The sequence below is a fragment of the Drosophila innubila genome, assembly GCF_004354385.1.
Source record: "Drosophila innubila isolate TH190305 chromosome 2R unlocalized genomic scaffold, UK_Dinn_1.0 1_C_2R, whole genome shotgun sequence".
NCBI lineage: Eukaryota > Metazoa > Arthropoda > Insecta > Diptera > Drosophilidae > Drosophila > Drosophila innubila.
In genome coordinates this window covers 21,783,247-21,801,813 of record NW_022995374.1, presented here as the reverse complement: position 1 = coordinate 21,801,813, position 18,567 = coordinate 21,783,247, and the positions used below count along the sequence as shown (strand labels likewise).

The 18,567-nt window shown below is 40.5% G+C and overlaps 1 protein-coding gene across 1 annotated transcript in view; it reads left to right on the top strand.

Annotated features, from left to right (window-relative positions):
• Positions 1-18,567, top strand: part of LOC117783782 (PDZ and LIM domain protein Zasp) — a 62,920-nt gene that overhangs the window by 25,314 nt on the left and 19,039 nt on the right. Inside the window, exons 4-7 of the mRNA XM_034621326.1 lie at positions 15,312-15,463; positions 15,534-15,690; positions 16,589-16,725; positions 17,554-17,648. Coding sequence (XP_034477217.1) covers positions 15,312-15,463; positions 15,534-15,690; positions 16,589-16,725; positions 17,554-17,648 — 541 coding nt within the window. The remainder of the gene's footprint in view (positions 1-15,311; positions 15,464-15,533; positions 15,691-16,588; positions 16,726-17,553; positions 17,649-18,567) is intronic.

The window sequence follows — 18,567 nt, the reverse complement described above, 5'->3', positions numbered from 1 at the left end:
CCGAGTCGATTTAGCCATGTGTGTCTGTCCGACTGTCCGTCCGTCTGTCCGTCCGTCCGTCCGTGTGAGCGCCTAGATCTCAGCGACTATAAGAAATAGAGATACCAAGCTTTCACCCACAGACTACAAAGGCGTTGGAGCAGATCAAGTTTGCTTGAAATTTTTTACCCGCCCCCTTCCGCCGCCGCAAATCAAGAAAAACCGAATAAACAAAAGGATCTCAGAGACTAAAAGAGATAGAGTAACCAAATTAACACAGATTTCTATAAGCCCCACGCAGATCAAGTTTGTTTTAAATTTAAGCCGCGCCTTCCTCCGCCCCCGTAAATCGCGAAAAACCACCACACCCACGGTTATAAAGAAAAGTTGAAGCGCTCTTACTGAAAAACGCTTTATATTAGAAATATATCTAGTCCCACAGAATCACATTAAGATCGAACAAGTAGAACGGTAGTTATGGCGATTTAATGTTTTCAAAGTAATTTCTTTAAAGTACTTTTATATATATTTAAATAAGTAACGGTCGGGATCTTGACTATAGCTTTTCCCACTTGTTTTTTTCCTAAAATATTAGGCTCAATTGGATTATTTATATCGTAATATCAGTACAATTTAGCATATTGCTTAAATAGATTTCTTAGATTTTTTTTATTTTCATTTGAAATAGTTTTCCAATCTTCATAGTTTGAGCTTGAGGTTTCTAAAATTTACCGTCAGATGGAAATTCGCTTTTCCTTTTAATTGATGTCATCAAAATTACTGATTTGTGCGCTGATTTAATTGCTGCTCAGTGGATTTCTGCAGCCTCGGAAAAGTGGCTAACAGCGGTAACTAAGCGGAAACGGAAATTGTGCGCACGCTTATCTCAATGCAAGTGAGTTGCTATATCTGTGTGTGAGTGTGTGTGTGTGTGTGTGTGTGTCTGTAGGTGTGTGCGTGTGGCGTGTTGCTGCGTGCGGTGCGCTTAAAGGATATTTTCAGCGCAAATTGCGTGCTGCGGCGTAATCGAAATAAATTATGAGCTCAAGTTACGGCGTTGGGCAGCGCCAGGAGTTGATAGCAACTCCTGTGGGGCATTATGTGGATATCCGGCTTTGAGCCAGTGTCCGGCGAAGGAAGAGCTTTTAGTGCCTTAGCGTGTGCTTGACCCTGAGCCCCAAACCTGTTCTGGCTGTCCTGTAGTCCTTCCGACCGGACAGCATGGGACAGGACAGGAAACTTTATGCGGACAGGAAACTTACAGCTGTTGTTTGTCTGCTGCAACTTGTTTGCCTTGGTTTTCGGCATGTACTTTGCGAACGTACAGGACACTGGCTAAAGGATTAAGCTAGCAAATTAGTTTGCTGGCCAATTAGCGGGCCAAAATGACACTTTGTGCCACAAAATGGTTAAAGCTTTTTTAGCTTAATGTTCCCTTAATCTAGCTTTAAGCTTTAAAAGCTCTTTATGCAGTTGTTAAAGTTTCCCAATTGCTAATTAAGTACATCTTGACTAAAGCTTTAATGCACTTTAAATGCTCTTCATGATGATGCTCTCTTCTGTCTGATAGTTTTATTGCGTTTAAATAAATTGTTTTATTGGTGCGAGTCAATGATACAGTTATTATTGTGTTGTATACTCACATGCGGCATGTGGCACACACTTGTGTTGCATGCAGCGTGTAGCATGTATGTATTATCATCATTATTTTTCGTATATTTATTTTATTTTCACTTTTTTTATGGCATTTTGTCGGGCCAGCGGGCACGTATTAGTTATAACGATATGTCATTGATTCCCAGTTAACTCAGACAGACGCCCGTCGACGGATTCGCTTCCCCCTTGACAGTCATTATGCGTCCATGTCATCTTCTTTCTTTCCCTCTTCATATCTTTATCGCTTCTTCGTCGCTTCGTCTTGGTCCTGTTCTTGTCCTTGGCGTTCTCGTTCTCGTTGTCGTTGTCGTTGTCGTGAAGCGCCTTTGGGCCATGATATATTATGGCCTGTCGCCTGTCTTGTTTATTTGCGTTATTTAGCAAAACGTGGCACCAGCAGAAGTTGCCTTTAGCTGTTGTTGTTCTTGTTGCTGTTGTTGTTTTTGTTGTTTGGGGCTTGGCGCATTTTTATTGTTATGACGCATATTTTGTTACGCCGGAAATTGAGACATTTGTTGTTGTTGTTGTATTTTTATATTTTGTGATTTATTGTATTGGCCTCAGTCGCATGCATTTCAAATTGATTGAATATTTAGCAAAATGTCTTTTGGCATTGCCTTCTAAATTGTTTACAGGCTGTGAGCGCAGAGTTGCCGAGCTGCCTTTTCGAGTATCATTTTTACTACAGACGTCAATCGATTTTGACAGAGTTCCCCTTCTCGAAAAAAGTCAATTTCGTTAATCAACACGAACGACTTAATCCAAATTGAATGAACTCGACGCCAAAGCGGATCAGCAGCGTTGTAAAAAAGAAAGCTTAAAAGTGAAGCTGAAACTGAAAACAGGAAAAAAAAATGAAGGAAACCATCAACGAAAATTTACACATTTTTCGCATTTTTGCGCCACAAACATTTGCCAATAGCCGATGATGATGACGGAGCAACAAGCCAAATCGGCTCAAGGCTCAAGGCTCAGGTGTACGCCACTTCGGAGAGGGCCCAAAGGCCTAAAAAGCGTAAATTGAAAAACGCAGCAGCTGCCAGGTTCATAATAAAGCCTAAGCCAAAAGTCCAACCAAAAAAAGGAAAAAAAAACAAGCAAGTAAAATAAAGAGAGAGAAGAGTGAGTCAATTGAGACTATCGAAGAGCAGGCAAACATCATGTGTGTGTGTGTGTGTGTGTGTGTGTGTGGGAGGCGGGCGTGGCTGATGCCATACAGCCGGAGCTCAGCCACGCTTGAGGTGATAATGTAATAAGCACTTTTTATGACCCGACAGGATTTAGACCTAAAAATTCCATCCTCACATAATGGAGCTGGAGTCCAGCGTTGGACCCGAACCCGAACCCGGACCTCAACTCCGTCCTGATGCCTGGCCATTGTGTGTGCTCCGTCTGCTAAAGTTGGCAGCTCGAACACGATAGCTAAGTCCATGGCAAATTCCAAATGTTTTCATTTCAGTTCTGGGTTCTTTTCTCTTTTTTTTTGGTTTTTATTTTTGTTGGTCGCAAGGATTTAGATTTAGCCAACAGTTGTTTTTGGCCCACTGAGCATATTGTTTTTTGGGCACCAGCCAGCTGCAAAGGACAATGGGATTGCTAATTGGTAGCATTCAACGATGTCAACAGTCAATAGTCCACAGTTTTTATGATCTCAGCAGCTGAACAATATTGAAATTGCTTTTGCTTTTAAACAGAATCAAACTCCGTACTTTTTTGTAGACCATTCAAGGTTCTTTAATGATTCATATGCACTCGTTAATATAAAAAAAGGTATAAATAAAAGAGAGTAAAGTGAAATTACCTTGCCATGTCATTTGCCATAAAAAAAGAGGACAATCCGCAGTGCAGCCTTGAGTGCGCTCATCAAATTGAAAAATGTCAATGATAGAGAATGGAAAATCACAGAACAATGACAATGCCAGCGACAGCGACAGAGTAAAGAGAGATACAAGGGAATCGTGGAAGGGGCAGGTAAAGTGAAAAAGGTAGAAGCAATGTAAAGGTACCGCCCACGTTCCCTGCCACAAGTTGCCGAGTTGGCCGAGTTGTCTGGTCCGAGTTGCATTGACAATCGACAAATGAGGAAAGATAATGCACAACATTAATCTTGCTACCAGCAATTTGTCAGGGAAGCCTGGCATAGAAAACGATACGTGAGACGTATATACGTATATAGGTATATGTGTGAGTGTGTAGTCTTTATAAGTGTGTGTGTGTGTGTGTGTGTTTGGCATGAAAAAGAGAACAAGTTCTAGTTCGAGTTGCAGTTGCAGTTGAAAGATGCCAAATGCAGTTCAAATATTGTGGTTAGCAAATGGAAACAGCAGCTGCCTTTTTAGCCAGGATCTCTGCCTCTGACTCTGTCCCATTCGTTATTTGTCTCTCTCTGTCTCTGTCTATCCTAAACGTGGCTTTCATCAATTAATTTACAATTTGCCATCCGCATTTTCACATTTCCACTTGGTTCACAACTCGTTCATTCATTGATGGTCAGCGCGTGGGCTTGGCATACTTTTATTTTAGTCTCTCTCCCTTTCTCTCTGTTTTTTTTTACGTATTCGTATCCTGCCTTCTAGTGCCCCAGTAATGATTCCGTCCTTGCGAGTCCTGCGGCCTGCATCCTGCATCCTGGGGCTGTTGTAAATTGCATTGGTTGCCAACTTGTTGAAAGGTTGGGCAAGAAAATAGCGCTGAGTGTGCGAGTGTGCAACTTAAATGCTTTTCACTGTTTTTCCCAGCCATTCAACAACAATAACAACAACAACAACAGCAATGCATACAAATTTTCCACAATTTCCGAATAATTTCGAAAGCAAACTTCGTATTTGAATTCGTCGTACTTGGATTTGAATTCGTATCCGAGACTGCGGCCCTAAGAGACGGCTTTGGTTTGTTCCACTTGCCACTTGGAATTAAAGTGCTAACGGTTTTTCATTTTAATTGTTTTGTATGGCAAACGTAGTGTTTTCCGTTTTCCTTTATTTCTTTTACATTCAACTCAATTTATTTGTAGTATTTTATTTTGTCGAGCTGATTTATTTCTTTCTATTTGCCGCATTTTTGTTTTTTTTTGTATTTCTACCAAAACCCAAAGCAGCGCAATTGCGGTCGCTGTTGCTCAGCTGCTGCTTTCCACTTTACTCTTACTCTTACCCTTACCCCTGCCCCCACCCCCTCTTATGCCATCCCCTAGCCTCACTCACTTCAGCTGCCGCTGTCTGCGTGCCATGCTCTAGTTTTCTATTTTTGCTGTCCGCCGTAATGGCAACCTTAATCACGTAATGATTTTGAGTGAGTGAACAGCGCGGGTGTCCGATTCTTGGCCAACATTGTTGATGCCATTGTTGCTGCTCTTCTTCATCTTCTACTTCTTGTTCTTGTTCCTGCTCTTGTTCTTGCTCTCACTGTTGTTGCTATGCTTCTTTATACTGTATTTTGCAATTGGCACAAATCTCGTGCTCAGCGTTAATGGATAAATGTTGTGGCGCTAATTGAAATTGCATTTCTTCAACTTAAATATTTAATTGAGAGCTGTTTGCAGTAAACAGAGTTAGTTCACAAAATATAAGAATATAAAATAACAGAATATCCTATAGTCGATCGATTTAAAAATTAAATTCAAGCTTCGAAATATTTATTTTGCTTTAATTAAGTAAACCAAAAGTAAGGGGAGGAAATCTGCATTTAATCAAAAGAATATTTAAATTTATGTCATTTTGTCATCAATAAAAAATCATATTAGCTTAGATCAAGCTAGAGAAAAAGATGTTGTACAATAATTATTTGCCTTTGCCATGGCTTACATTAATAGGTTTTAATTGAAGCTCAGGTAAACTTCTGTTTAGAGCTTTGTATCCAGTTGAAAGTCGCTTCTTTTGTCATGCAAGTTACCCAATCAGTTATTGAATGTGTTGATGCCACATTCAGCTGCTTAGCAAAGCAAATTGTATTATAGCCATGCATTGTTGCCGATCGGTTTTGGCAACAACATGGCCATTCGTATTGGCAACGTCAGCGGGTTCTTTGTCTTTCATGTGGAGTCCCTAGAGTCCTCGATTGACAATGGGACAATGTCTCTGTCTCTGTCTCCTTCACTGTCCCCAATGACAAGGAGAGACAAAGTCCAAGTGAAAATGTCGCTAGCAATTTTTGGCTTCGAATTCGCAACTCGAAAGCGTCGCCAAATCCTAATTGCATTTGTCTGATTGCAGCTCTGGATAAGTGCAATGGGTTTGGATTTGGCAATGAGTGGTAAGGGGAGACTCGGCAAAGAAGCCCATCATTGCAGAAAATGATGCTTGCTGATTCATTAAAGAGATGCGGAATTGAGGAGTTGAGTAAAGGAAGATGGTTGGTAGGGAGGCCTATTGGCTTATGACAGCGAACATGTAAATGCCATTTACAGTTTCTGTTTCTGTAAATATCTGTATCTGTATCTGTTCCTGTTGCGAGGTATTGTCTTGTCAGCGTTCGCATCAGCGGAGGAGGTTTTGCTTGTCTTTGCCTCAATTGAAATTCCATTTAATGTAATTTGAGAGCCATCATTCATGTCAGCCTGTCTGCCACCCTCAGATAACAGACAGACAGAGAGACAGACAGACAGACAGAGAGACAGACAGACAGACAGAGAGACAGACAGACAGATGGACATACAAACCGGTTTGGTTTTTGGCTTTGAGAGACTGTGAGACTGCAGCTGAGATTGCGTTTACACGATTTCATGGCTGTCAGAATTTCGTTTACACGCTGCCCGCTGATTGATGGATCGCTTAATGGAGGTGGTGCTGCCATTGGTCTGGTGGTGTGTAATAATTCTCGGTTTGCCAGTCCATCTTTGCCATATAAATACGAGTATTTACAAACATACATATATGAACTAATGAAGCTGTTGCAACTCGTTGCTGCACTAAATTAAATCAAACATCAAACAAAAATGGTTAGAGAGGGAGTGGAGTGGAGTGGAGTGGAGAGAGGTCGGTTGCAAGGGGAAGTGGCATGCAACCGACATTTCCTGCTGCGTTGCGTCGAAGTAAAGTTTATTTTAGCTCCGAGAACCTCGGTCTGACCCAATTCCTAGCCCACTGACATACTAAATCCGACAAACAAACAAAACATTCAGCCAGACATTAGTTGCAGATACAAAATACGCTGCAGATGCAGCACTTGCACATGTTGTTGCAAGTTGCAGATACTTTGTTGCCGGGATTCACATTTCGACACGTACAAAACGAATGCGTCGAACGGACGGATTCATGCCTGTCTCTGTCTCTGGTTTTCCACTCCTCTGGGCACGCAAATGTTCGAGTAAACAATGAACCACATGTCTCAACTGGGAGTGTGTCCATTTGTGTGCTGTGCTGGAAAAACTCAGTTGCGCAGGTAGACAGCACATTTTCCGACTCTAATTGCTTTAGTTTGTCCAACTTCTTGCACTTCGGTTAATAGTATTTCCCACACCCTTCATGCTGACAACTAATTACCTAATTCTGTGAATCAAGCAGCTCACATGTGTTGCAATATCGGGAAAATTCAACAAACGTGCTGTTTTCCAGCAATTAAATGTTGTGAAAACCCCTTAACTTAAGCTAAGACTGCAGGTTCCATCTGCGGGCAGTTGTTTGTTAATTAAATAATTTATTTGCTTATTAAAAGTCAACTTTAAGCTGACGACTTTATTTAATTTTCGATATACAAATAAAGTTAAAAGTCTCAAATAATCAAATTTAAAATAACTATAAATTTATATTTTAAAATAATGCAATTGAAATATTGAGTATAAAATTCTTGAGGTAATTAAAAAAAAAAAAAATGATTTAAGGAAAAATGGTATTACATTTGTTGAAAAAAACATTAATAGATAAACAGATAAGTTTAGGAGTTTATAAAGACATCCTGCAATTCTCAACTGGTATCTCAGCTCATTAGTTTCTCTCTCGTTCATATTCATATGGATCACTCTGTAGTAATCTTAATAAATATAAATAGTCATTTCATCTCATTCTGCTTTTCCCCTGGGTCTTGCTTGGGTTGAAGCAATGGAATCTTCTTCTTCTTCTGCTTCATTAGAAAATAAAAATATGAATAATAATTTATGCATGCTTTTGACACAATACACAAAGGGTAAATGGGGCACATGGGGTCTATGGCAAACCGCAGTCGACGTCAGCGTCAGCGTCAGCGTCAGCATCAACGACAACGACAACGTCAACGGCAACGAAGACGACACTAATTAAAAATTGTTGGGCAACCCTAAGAGTGACGAAGCGACTGACGAGTGAAATTGAAAAAGGTTGTGGGTAGTACAGAGGTGAGGGGAATGGGAAGGTTGTTGTACACTAGCTGGCTGTTGAAATCCGTCTAATTCCCCAAAAAACCGCTGCACACCTTTCACCCGTTCGACCTTTTCGACGGACCGAAATCGACCTTGTCCGCGAGGGCAAACCATTCAAAAACACTGACAACCCCGTGCCGTGCCCCATTGATGATGTTGTTAATGGAAAAAATCTCAACATCCTTTCAGAGCAGACAGCACATACACACACACACACACACACACACACAGACACACACATACTGACACACACAAACAATGGCGCGTAATTTGACGAAATTTACATTCCTTAATTAATCTTGTTTGCGTTGCGGCAGTTGCCTGTTGTTGACTCACTTCTCTCACCTCCTTTCGTTTGCCACCCAGCTGCTATCTCTCTCTAGTGAATTGTTTAGCTATGTGTCTGTGTGTGTGTGTGTTTTGTCTGTATTTTTGCAGTCAGCCAGGCGCTAGGGCAATATTTACAAGCTGCCTCCCCCCGTGGCAACTAACACCCCGCAGCAGCAGAGGCAGCAACACTAATGACTTTCAACGCGCCACGCACAAGATGCTGAAACACTTTTGGGGCAGCTGTTGAGTGGGAGGGGGAGGGGGAGGCGGAGGGGGTACACAGTGACGGTTGTCACTTTAGCGCGTCTTGTGTCTTATTAACCCATATCCTGCTGGTATCCTGTGTCACAGCCATTTTACCTAATGAACCCTTCTGCCACACACCTGCCTGAGGCCCTGCTTGAGTGTCTACCTCCCTCCCTACCCCACCTGGATCTGGTTCCGGATCTGGCTCTGTCATGTGCCAGAATGCGATTCCTTGACAGGACCTCGACTCGGTTTAATCAACAAAATTTAATGCGCCGAGACATGTGACATTTATTGAAACTCAACTCAACTTGCAAATGCTGAACACGAGAGACTAACTAATCGCAATTCCAATTCCAAAACAGTTTCAACTAAATTAAACGCCTCAGCAATTGCTTTAAAGTTTCTCTATGGCAAGTACACTGAGCTCAGCAGAGATTACTTTCAGAATTACGTGTAACTATCCAATTTAATGTTATCTTTTGTGTGAATTAATTTCAGTTTAAATAAACTTAAGTTCATTTGAGTCCAACTAATGATAGCAGATTAATTCGAAATTTTTATCTGAATTGAAAAATAATATGTAGAATTTCTCCAAGTGTACCTTCATCCATGTTTAACTCTTTGTTTCTGTATGGTACTTATTAAGATTATGCTACTCAGACTTATTAAATTTTCCACACTGATAAATTTTTGTGTTACCATAAGAAGTATTTCTCTCAGTGCACAAAATAATTTATTGCATTTCTACTTCAGTTGTTCATGCAAGCAAGTTATAAATAAAGTTGAGCTATCTGTCTTTTCACCACTTTTCTCAAATTGCCATCTTTGCATGCAATTTTTCGCTCAGTGCATGAAGTAATGCATTCGATTTCCGCAACAACTACTCACACATCTGACTGTCCGCTGTGTGGCAGCGATCAGTTTGCAGCCAACGCCTCGGGCAATTGTCATTTATCAGCATCTTGCAAATAGTTATTCATGAGTGTATTCGTATGCGAGTTTGAGCCAAGAAAAAAGGTGTTGCCGCTGCTGTCGAGCGAAATATGAGTGTGCCACACATGCGCGCTTGTTCCCAGTTCCCAGTCCCCAGACCCCAGACCCCGGCTGATAATGCGAGGAGATAAATGAGCTGCTGTTGCTGCAGTTTCTGTTGCCCCATCCCGCTCATCTTGTTCACTATAAAAGCTGCCCACGCAGTGCAGTGTGCATAGGATGACCGCTGGCGGCATTTGGAATCGCATTTACTATTCACATGACAGCCTGCCACATGGCGCACACAATCGTGGGGCATGTCCGTGTGCATGTCCATGTCCTGGGCTTTCATTCATTAGCTGCGCACAAATTTCCGTTGGCATTGGCCACAATAATTTCATTGTGCAAAGTTTTTCCATTACTTGCTATGAATATGCAACATTTATATAAATTGCCACGTTTATTGCAATGTGTATGTGTGTGTGTGTGTGTGTGTGTGTGTGTGTAACTGCGTTTGTCATTTCACCAAAAATAAAAGAGAGAGAGAGCGAGAGAGAGCGACAGAATAAATAAAAGCAACTCGCAACTTGTCCTGCCGCACAGAGTCCGGAGCGCTTTGTGCCACGTTGATTGCAATCATAATTTATAAATGTTGCCGACAGTTTGCGTGCTCCGAAATGTTGTCGTCTATGTTGTTGCTGTTAGTGTTGTTGAATTGAACTTTGCTCACTGACTACTGCTGCTTCCTTCTTGCCTCTTTTGGCCCTTCTTTTCGACCATTAAATGAATAAGTTTTGTAACGCGGAACGCGCCTTCTGGTCAACTAAAAGGGAATTGACTCAGAGGGTTTTGATTCGTGAACTTGGTGATGATCAGGCCAAGGAAATTGAATCTGAATACTAGAGTGTTTGAGTATATTCACTGTAGCACTCACTCTCGATGAAACTAAGTTTGTTAAGAGCTGCAGTTGATTATTTAGCTAACTGGCAACATGAAACCAAAAAGAAAAGATTGCAAACATTGTGTTTACTTTGCTGCATTAACAGCTCGCTGAATTTGATTGTTTTGGTTTGCCAGCTGAATTTTATAGACATTGAAACAATGGGAAAAGGGTGAAGTAGCAGGCAAGCACTTTTCCTCTTCATCTGCAACAATTTTTCAGCTGCTGTTGCCCAGTTTTGCAGCAGTTTGGTCAAGTGCTGCGGTCGCCATTTGTTGTGGCAGAAACCGCAGCGGATTTTGGGTGATTTAGAGTTGGCAACAACAGACAAAGAAAGTACAAGGACAGAGGGAGAGAGGGAGAATAAGAGGGATAAAGAGCCATTGGTGCATGGGGCGTATGAGTGATGGCCATGCATATTCATATACATTGAGATTCATTGTATTTGTGCTGCATTTCCGCAGTATTTTCTACGAGTTTGTTCTTATTTGTATTTTTTATATTGTTTTTTTTTTTTATCTGAGCTCTGAGTTCGTAGCACGGCATCCAAAGCTCTTGAGCGTTGTTCGTTCTACTTACGAGCATTTCGCATTTGTTTGCCGACTATTCGGTATTTGGTTTCTGTTTTTTATAGCACAAGTATACGAGGAGTAAAGAGATGGCAGTGGGGGGTAGAAGAGTCTAAAGATAAACAATTTCAGTGAATGTCCAAAACGCTGTTGTTTTTGTTGGTTGTGAATTGCAGTTGTGGTCTCTCATGTTATGTTGCCTTTAAACTGATTTATTTTCAATTAAACAACTTCATAACTTGGCCAACAACTTGGCAAGAACTTCTGTCTATCTCTCTGCCTCTCTCAGTCTCTGTGTCTGTCTCTAATTGTAGGCCTGTCTTTTGTTTGGGATAAATTTACGCCACAAATTCAATTTATTTTAGATACACCTAATCCACAAAAGCAAACTTGATTTATCAACATAAATATTTTGCATACTCCATGCACTATGAATGTGTGTGTGAGTGTGTGTGTGAGTGTGTGTGTGTGTGTGGTTTACTGGCTGCAAAATGTGCGTGCATCTCTTTCTGTTGAGTGCATAGTTTATGCCACTTGGTTTGGCTTTTGTTCTACCTTGTTGCATGCAACCCGAAGAGTGTTAAAGGATATGTTCGAATTAGGCAAGTGTGTAAAATAGGCAAAAGTGGGCGTGTCTCTTGACCGTAGATTAAGTTTACTCAGCTAGTGCATCCGATAGTCGTTGCTATCGTTGTTGTTGCTCCTAACTGAAATTCAATTTGAATGCACTTGAATGAATTTCAGCTCCACTCTTACTTGACTTGATTACAAGCGTTTTGGTCAGCCCATTAAAATTAATTTGCTGTATGGATTTACGAGTGAAGACTCTTTCTTCCTTCAGCAGGACACATTCTTCGAGTGCCTGGCAAATAAGTGGAGCACTTGAGATGCCATAAAATGAAATTTTGGCCATGACATGTGACAGAAATACGAATAATGCGCATTTTTGTAAGCCAAGTTAAGCTAAGAACAAGGATACATATACATATAGTACTCGTATAATCGCACTCTAAATTTATATGAACATTTATAATTCCAAGTATGCCGCCGATGAGTAAGTGCTTAGTAATGCATTTAAAATACTATATTTTTACAAAATTTGCTGCTAAATGAAAGCGAAAATGAAAATGCACATTCACATTCTGGGCGAGTGTTTTTCATACTTATCAGCAGCTGTAACTGGAATTGAAACTGACAGCTTTGGGAGTCTGTGCTGGCCAGTATAAATCATCATTTGCCCGAGCGCTGCTACACATGTAATGTGCTCGGAGGCAACATTAATGTCCTCGCTCGCCTCCAGATGGAAACGCAACACAGAGGGCAGAAAGCAGACAAGACTGTGGAATATGGCACACTAGCTGCACTGGGACACAACTTACATATAGTAAAGCCCGACTTGTTTGGTTCAAATTTTATGTAAATTCAGTTGTCCTGCTTTTGGCTGTTTTTGCACAATTTTAACGAATCACAAACACCGACTACACGACGGTCGATGGTCGACGGTCGACTTTCGACCGCGAACACATTCATAAGTCATCCAAAGCAAATGCCTTGTCAATTGGCGGCCAACCACAAATGCTATAAAGCTGACAAATGTCTAACAAGCGCACCACAGAGCACCACCAAATGGAACAGCACAGAATAGAGGAGAATAGTAGAGAATAGAGACAGCATAGAACCACAGACAGAGCCTGGCCAGACACACGAGCAAACATTGCAGAGGGATGGGGGATGGGGGATGGGGGACATTGCGGGCGGCTCATGTTGATCGCAGGTACTCATAAAACTGTCCAAATGTCAATATTCCAATGCCACACACTCACATACTGACACCAACCCAAGCACACTTCTGTGACATGCAATTTGCCGGTTAATGCAAAAAATGTGATTCCAGTTCAAAATACCCTATAAATGAAGTCAGACAAGTTTTTGCGAATTTCTAATGGCATTACTATATCTTGCTTAAGGCTTTTCCACGAAATTTGATTTATACAAAATGTAGCATAGTTACTTCTAATTGTATAATTTTTAAACTGTTAGTTTATATTTCTGATAACATAGAAAGCTTGAAGAAACGTCTTCAAAAAAGTATTAGAAATCAAAAATATATTACAAATTTTGTACTCTCAAACAATTAAAGAAATCCGTAACCAAAAGAAAACTATTTTAAATGTGACTTATTTAGTTGATCGTATGTGAGTAGTAAGGATTAATTATATTACTCAAATAACATAATTTATGACACAATTAGTATAGACTACCCATTGTGAAATCTACATTAGAGGGTATAGCAAAAACTTGTACGAAATCAATAAAAACAAAATGCGAGACGGCGCATACTTTGATTCTGTACGTTGTAGCATTATTTGTCGCCTGCCTGAAACACCTCGGCACGACCAATTTCAATTTTCGACAGTCGACAACGACAACAAGAACAAAATGTAACAAGAAAATGAACATGTCAACAGCAAAGCAACAGCAACGAGAGCACGCGCGAATTTACTTGAATTTTGGGCTGTCTTTCGGTCTATCGGTCTTTTAGTCGTTTGGTCGTTTTGGTCGCTCGGTTGATTCTGGTTCAGGTTCAGGTTCGAGTTGGGTTTTCAGTGTGGTGGGGTTTGTTTTGGGGTTCAGGTTTTTGGCTTTGGTTTTTGGGGCGCCACATTTTTAGCAACTTTGTAAATATTACAAAATTTAGGTGTCTCGCTTGGCGAACACGCCAATGAAATATTTATGCAGGCCTCAATATGTGTTTGTGTTCGTGTGTTTGTGTGTGTGTGTTAGTTTGTGTTTTTGCAAAGCGTCGCCGTTTTGTGTAAATATAAACCAGGCGCAGTCGACAACCGACGGATAGACTGCTAGACAGACGGGCAGACGAACGGATGGACGGACGGAAAGTCGACTGACTGGGCTGGCAGTCTGATAAACAGACAATTTGCCAAAGTGGATACGTGCAACGCGCGTTTAATTTTGGTGGAAAGGACGCACACCTGAGCCGTGGCACGAGTGGGGTATGAGACACGAGACATGGGGCACGAGGCACGCGGCACGCAACACGAGTCGAGCCTAGATACAAGCCAAGTGCAACAGGAGATTGTGCCTCGCATTTGTGGTTTCACATATGTGCAAAGCGAGATTTAAATTGTTTAGTTTACCTGACGAACTTTGCCTTTAAAGTTGTGGTCCAAGTTTAGCATTGAATTCGGTATATTAAAGTGCAAAGAAAAAGGTTAGCCTATTTGGATTAAAGTTAAGGGTCTTCGAAATGCCGTTTGAATGATACAAAACTTTCCTGAACCCATTAGGTACCCATTGAAATTATTGAATTTATGTAAAAATCTACTTTTTTGCCTTTTTCCTAGGGCTTAAACAAAAAATGTTTTGATGCAAAAAGTTTTTTCAAACAATTCTTATAGTGACTGCAATCATTTTTTTTCAATTATATCTTTGCTTATATTTTTTATAATTTTTTGAAACTGGTTAAAAATTGCCTTTTTTTGTCACATTTTCCTCCTTTTCGTAAAAAATTTTTCTGAGATCATCCCATCAAAATATTGACCACCCTTGTAGATTGTAACAAATAGAAACAATTCATAAGTATCTGACTCTCTGTCTGCCTTTCTCTTTCCATAATTAAATGATTTGCAAATATGTTGGATTACATTAAAGATTAGCGAATGAGTTTCTGTTCTGATATTTATTTATTTATATTATTTTTTTTTTGACTATGCGCGAATAATGTTAGTTTATTACTTCCCCTCTATTTTTCCTCTGAAATCTCCCTCTCATTTCACTATTTTTTTAATGCACATGTATAAGATATGGAAACAGAATGCAGCGTTTGTTGGAAGTTTTACGATTTTAATCGTCGACAAATTTATGGCTTTTTGCGCGCACAATTTCCCAGCAGACGCGGCTGCAAATAAATAAATGAAAACAACACACACAAAATACACAAAAAACAACGCCTATAAACTAAACTTGCTTGTTAGCTAAGAGGGGAGCGGATAAATAAAAAAATACCAAAAAAAAAAACGTGTCCGAAATGCGGCCACTGGATGGTTTCGTATGCGGATTGAGATTGGGTCTTCATAATTCTTGCAGGCTGCACATAATAAATTCATTTACTTTGGCTTTGACTGCCAGTTCTGGCCTTTTCAGGCATTTAGGCCATTTTCAACGCTTGATTTATGTGTGAATTGCAGCTGCCAATTGGCAGCATTAGATGTAATACCAGGATTAACATTAATATGTACTAACTTGTTTGCTTCTGCTTCGATTGCAGGTCAATGCTGGCAGTCTTTCCGAGCAGGCTGGCCTGCAGCCCGGCGACGCTGTCATCAAGATCAACGACGTTGATGTCTTCAATTTTCGTCACAAGGATGCCCAGGATGTTGTGGTGCGCTCTGGCAATAACTTTGTCATTACAGTGCAGCGGTAAGTAAATCTCTGTTGTCCATTGTCCATTTTGACATTCTCCCTCTCTCTCTCACTCTATGTGGCTTAGTGGTGGCTCCACCTGGCGTCCACATGTGACGCCCACTGGCAATGTGCCCCAGGCCAACTCACCCTATTTGCAGACAGTGACGAAAACTTCTCTGGCTCACCATCAACCGGATAGCCAGCACATTGGCTGTGGCTACAACAACTCGGCGCGTCCATTTGTAAGTTCACTAATTTGCAATCACACACACACACACACAGACACACAAATGGGATGTCAAAAAGTGTTGCATACATTTGTGGGCAGCTACAATCATTTATAAAATTCATAAACTCTCGACTGGTTGACCAAAACTTAAAATGTTGAAAATTTGAGTAAACCTTTTACCAGCAAGCATTAGTATTCCCCTCCCACATACTCACACACACACACACACACACACCTACACCTCCTATACAACAACTGACGTGCTGATGACCAATGATGTTGATAGTTAGTCTCCTGGGAAAAGAGCTGAAGTTGAAGCTAAAGCTGCTCGGATGACACCATCTGTGTATAGATGTATGTGTTTGTGTGTGTTTGTGTGTGTTGGTTTTATTGTTGTTGTCTGTTGATATTCACATTCATTCATTTCATTTGTATAGGAGAATGGGGCAGAAACTTGTCTGTTTTCTATGAGTTGACAACATTTGCATTTATACGATGTCTGTCCATTCGTCCCAACTGTCAGTCTGTCCGTTCATCTATCTGTCCGTCTGTCTGTCTGTCTGTCTGTTTGTGCGTAGTTTTGAAAAGTGTCAGAATGAGTAATGAATATGAGTGCTAGGATTATATGCTGGCAAGAATTAATGTGCAAAAGGGCTCACAACACAAATACCCAAAACACAACACCCACACTCTCCCACGCATACAAACACACATGTGCCATGCATAATAATATCAATGTCTGTGTGTGTGTGATATGAATACATTTGCGTACATTTTATTGTTATGAATTTGTATAATAATAATGCGACAGCACCCAAAGAGCAGAAATTGATTTTATGTGAATCTTCTGGCGAATATTCTATTAATATTACCATTTATTCTCATATCTATTGCTGTTTACTTTTGGCCAGGCCAACGGCGGCGGCGATGGCGGCGTGAAGAGCATCGTCAATAAACAATACAACACCCCGGTTGGCATTTACAGCGATGAATCCATTGCGGAAACACTTTCCGCCCAGGCGGAGGTTCTAGCTGGCGGTGTGCTTGGGTAAGTTATCCAATTCCTTTCTCTATATCTAACCATAAGACTAGAAAGCATCACTTGCGATTTGATTAACGAATTGTAGTTGCTCTAACAAGAGGGAGTTATCAGCTATGGCAATTTGTCAGCTGATTCCATCTGGTCTCTTTGCAGAACAGAAACATTGTCTTACATAAGTCACCAGGTGGAATGTCCTTGTGCGACTTGCAAACCTCATTTCGAAGTTGAAATGCCCCACAAAAGAATGTGGAAACAACTGTCTGGAATTCTCGTACTGTGCCGTGACAGGCGAATGCCACAAAACTTTTACTTTAAAATTTGTTTTTCTTGCTTCTATTTCTGTTTCGGTTTCTTTTATGGCTGGAAACAACCAAAAAAATAAGTGAAGGCGTCTGCACGAACGACCACAGGGTCGTCTAAGCGTCTAAAGCTGAGTGCAATTCCGCCAAATGATAGCGAGTCGAGCCTGTTCTCCTTCTCCACAAGCTCTCCGCCAAGTGTTCTCGGTGTTTTGCCAGTTGTCGAGTTTTTTACAAACGCACGCGTGGGACTTGCACTTAATTTCTTTAGGGGATATTTTTTTGTTTTTTTGTTTTTTTGCTCTTGTTTGCTTCGCGTTGAGCCTCGTTGTGGCAGCGGCCAACGCGTCGTATGCGCAACAATGTTTAGCTGCACTCATTTTTCACAGCATACTTTTGCGCGCCGTGCGCTTTGTGTGCTCGCATCTAAAAGTATGCAATGAAAAAGTGTGTTAACTACTAAATTGGTCGCTCTACCTCTACCTTTCTCTATCTCATTCTTATTCTCTTTCTCTGTCTCTCTTATTGCTTGCAGCGTTAACTTCAAGAAGAACGAAAAGGAATACCAAGCCGACCGCTCGGAGGTGCTGAAGTTCCTGCGCGAGGAGGAGACTGGACAGTCGACACCAGGTAATGAACCCAACTATGAGCTGGCCCGCCTGCTTCTCATTCTCAATGAGGGCGTCAATCCATTTGTCAGCGACAATTTGACAGATTAGTTAGCGGCAGGTTAAGCACATGGGTTCCTTGGGGGTGTAATATTACGCATACGCCGCGTGTTGCGTTCTCGCTATCGAGTGAGGCAGGCTGCCAACTGAGCTGCGCTGCGCTCTTTTGTGTCTTCTGGCCTTTGTTTTTATAAATAAGCAGCCACATTACCGCAGCGACTTTTTTAAAAAACAAACTAGAGACCTTGAAATGTGGTTTTTTATGTTACGAGTAGTATTTAGAACAGATGGGAAACATATGGGGACCAGCCCTTAACAGTTTGTGTATTTTTTCCAAATTTCCCTTTTTATTTATATTTGTATCTAATTTATTTAATATTTTTTGTGTTCTTTTATTTTTGCTTTATTTTTATTTCAATTTTGCTCAATGTGCACAACGCTTAGACAAAAACAAAGAAATGGACTTTCGTTTTCTCTATCTTAAAACAAATTTCTAATGCAGCCCACACAAAATATTTAATATTCATAAAACTTGCACACATTTTCCAGTCATTTCTTTATTTTTGTTTCTCTCAATTTTGATCATCAACTAAATAATTTATAGTTAGTAGGTAAAGTATTATGGTTAGTTATTGCAGCATAGACTTTTCGTCTGGCAAAAATAAAATAAATACAATAGATTTATTTCAGACTTTTGATTAAAATTGGATTTTAGTTAAATTAAAATTTGTTTGCTTTTAAAATGTTCTTCATGTTTTTTTTATCGAAGAATTCTTAATTCTTTGTGCCTGCAAACCATTTTCTCTCTACTCGTGTGTCTAACTCATGTTTGTATTTCAACTCTTTTTCATACGTTATAAACAACCACACACCAACCAACA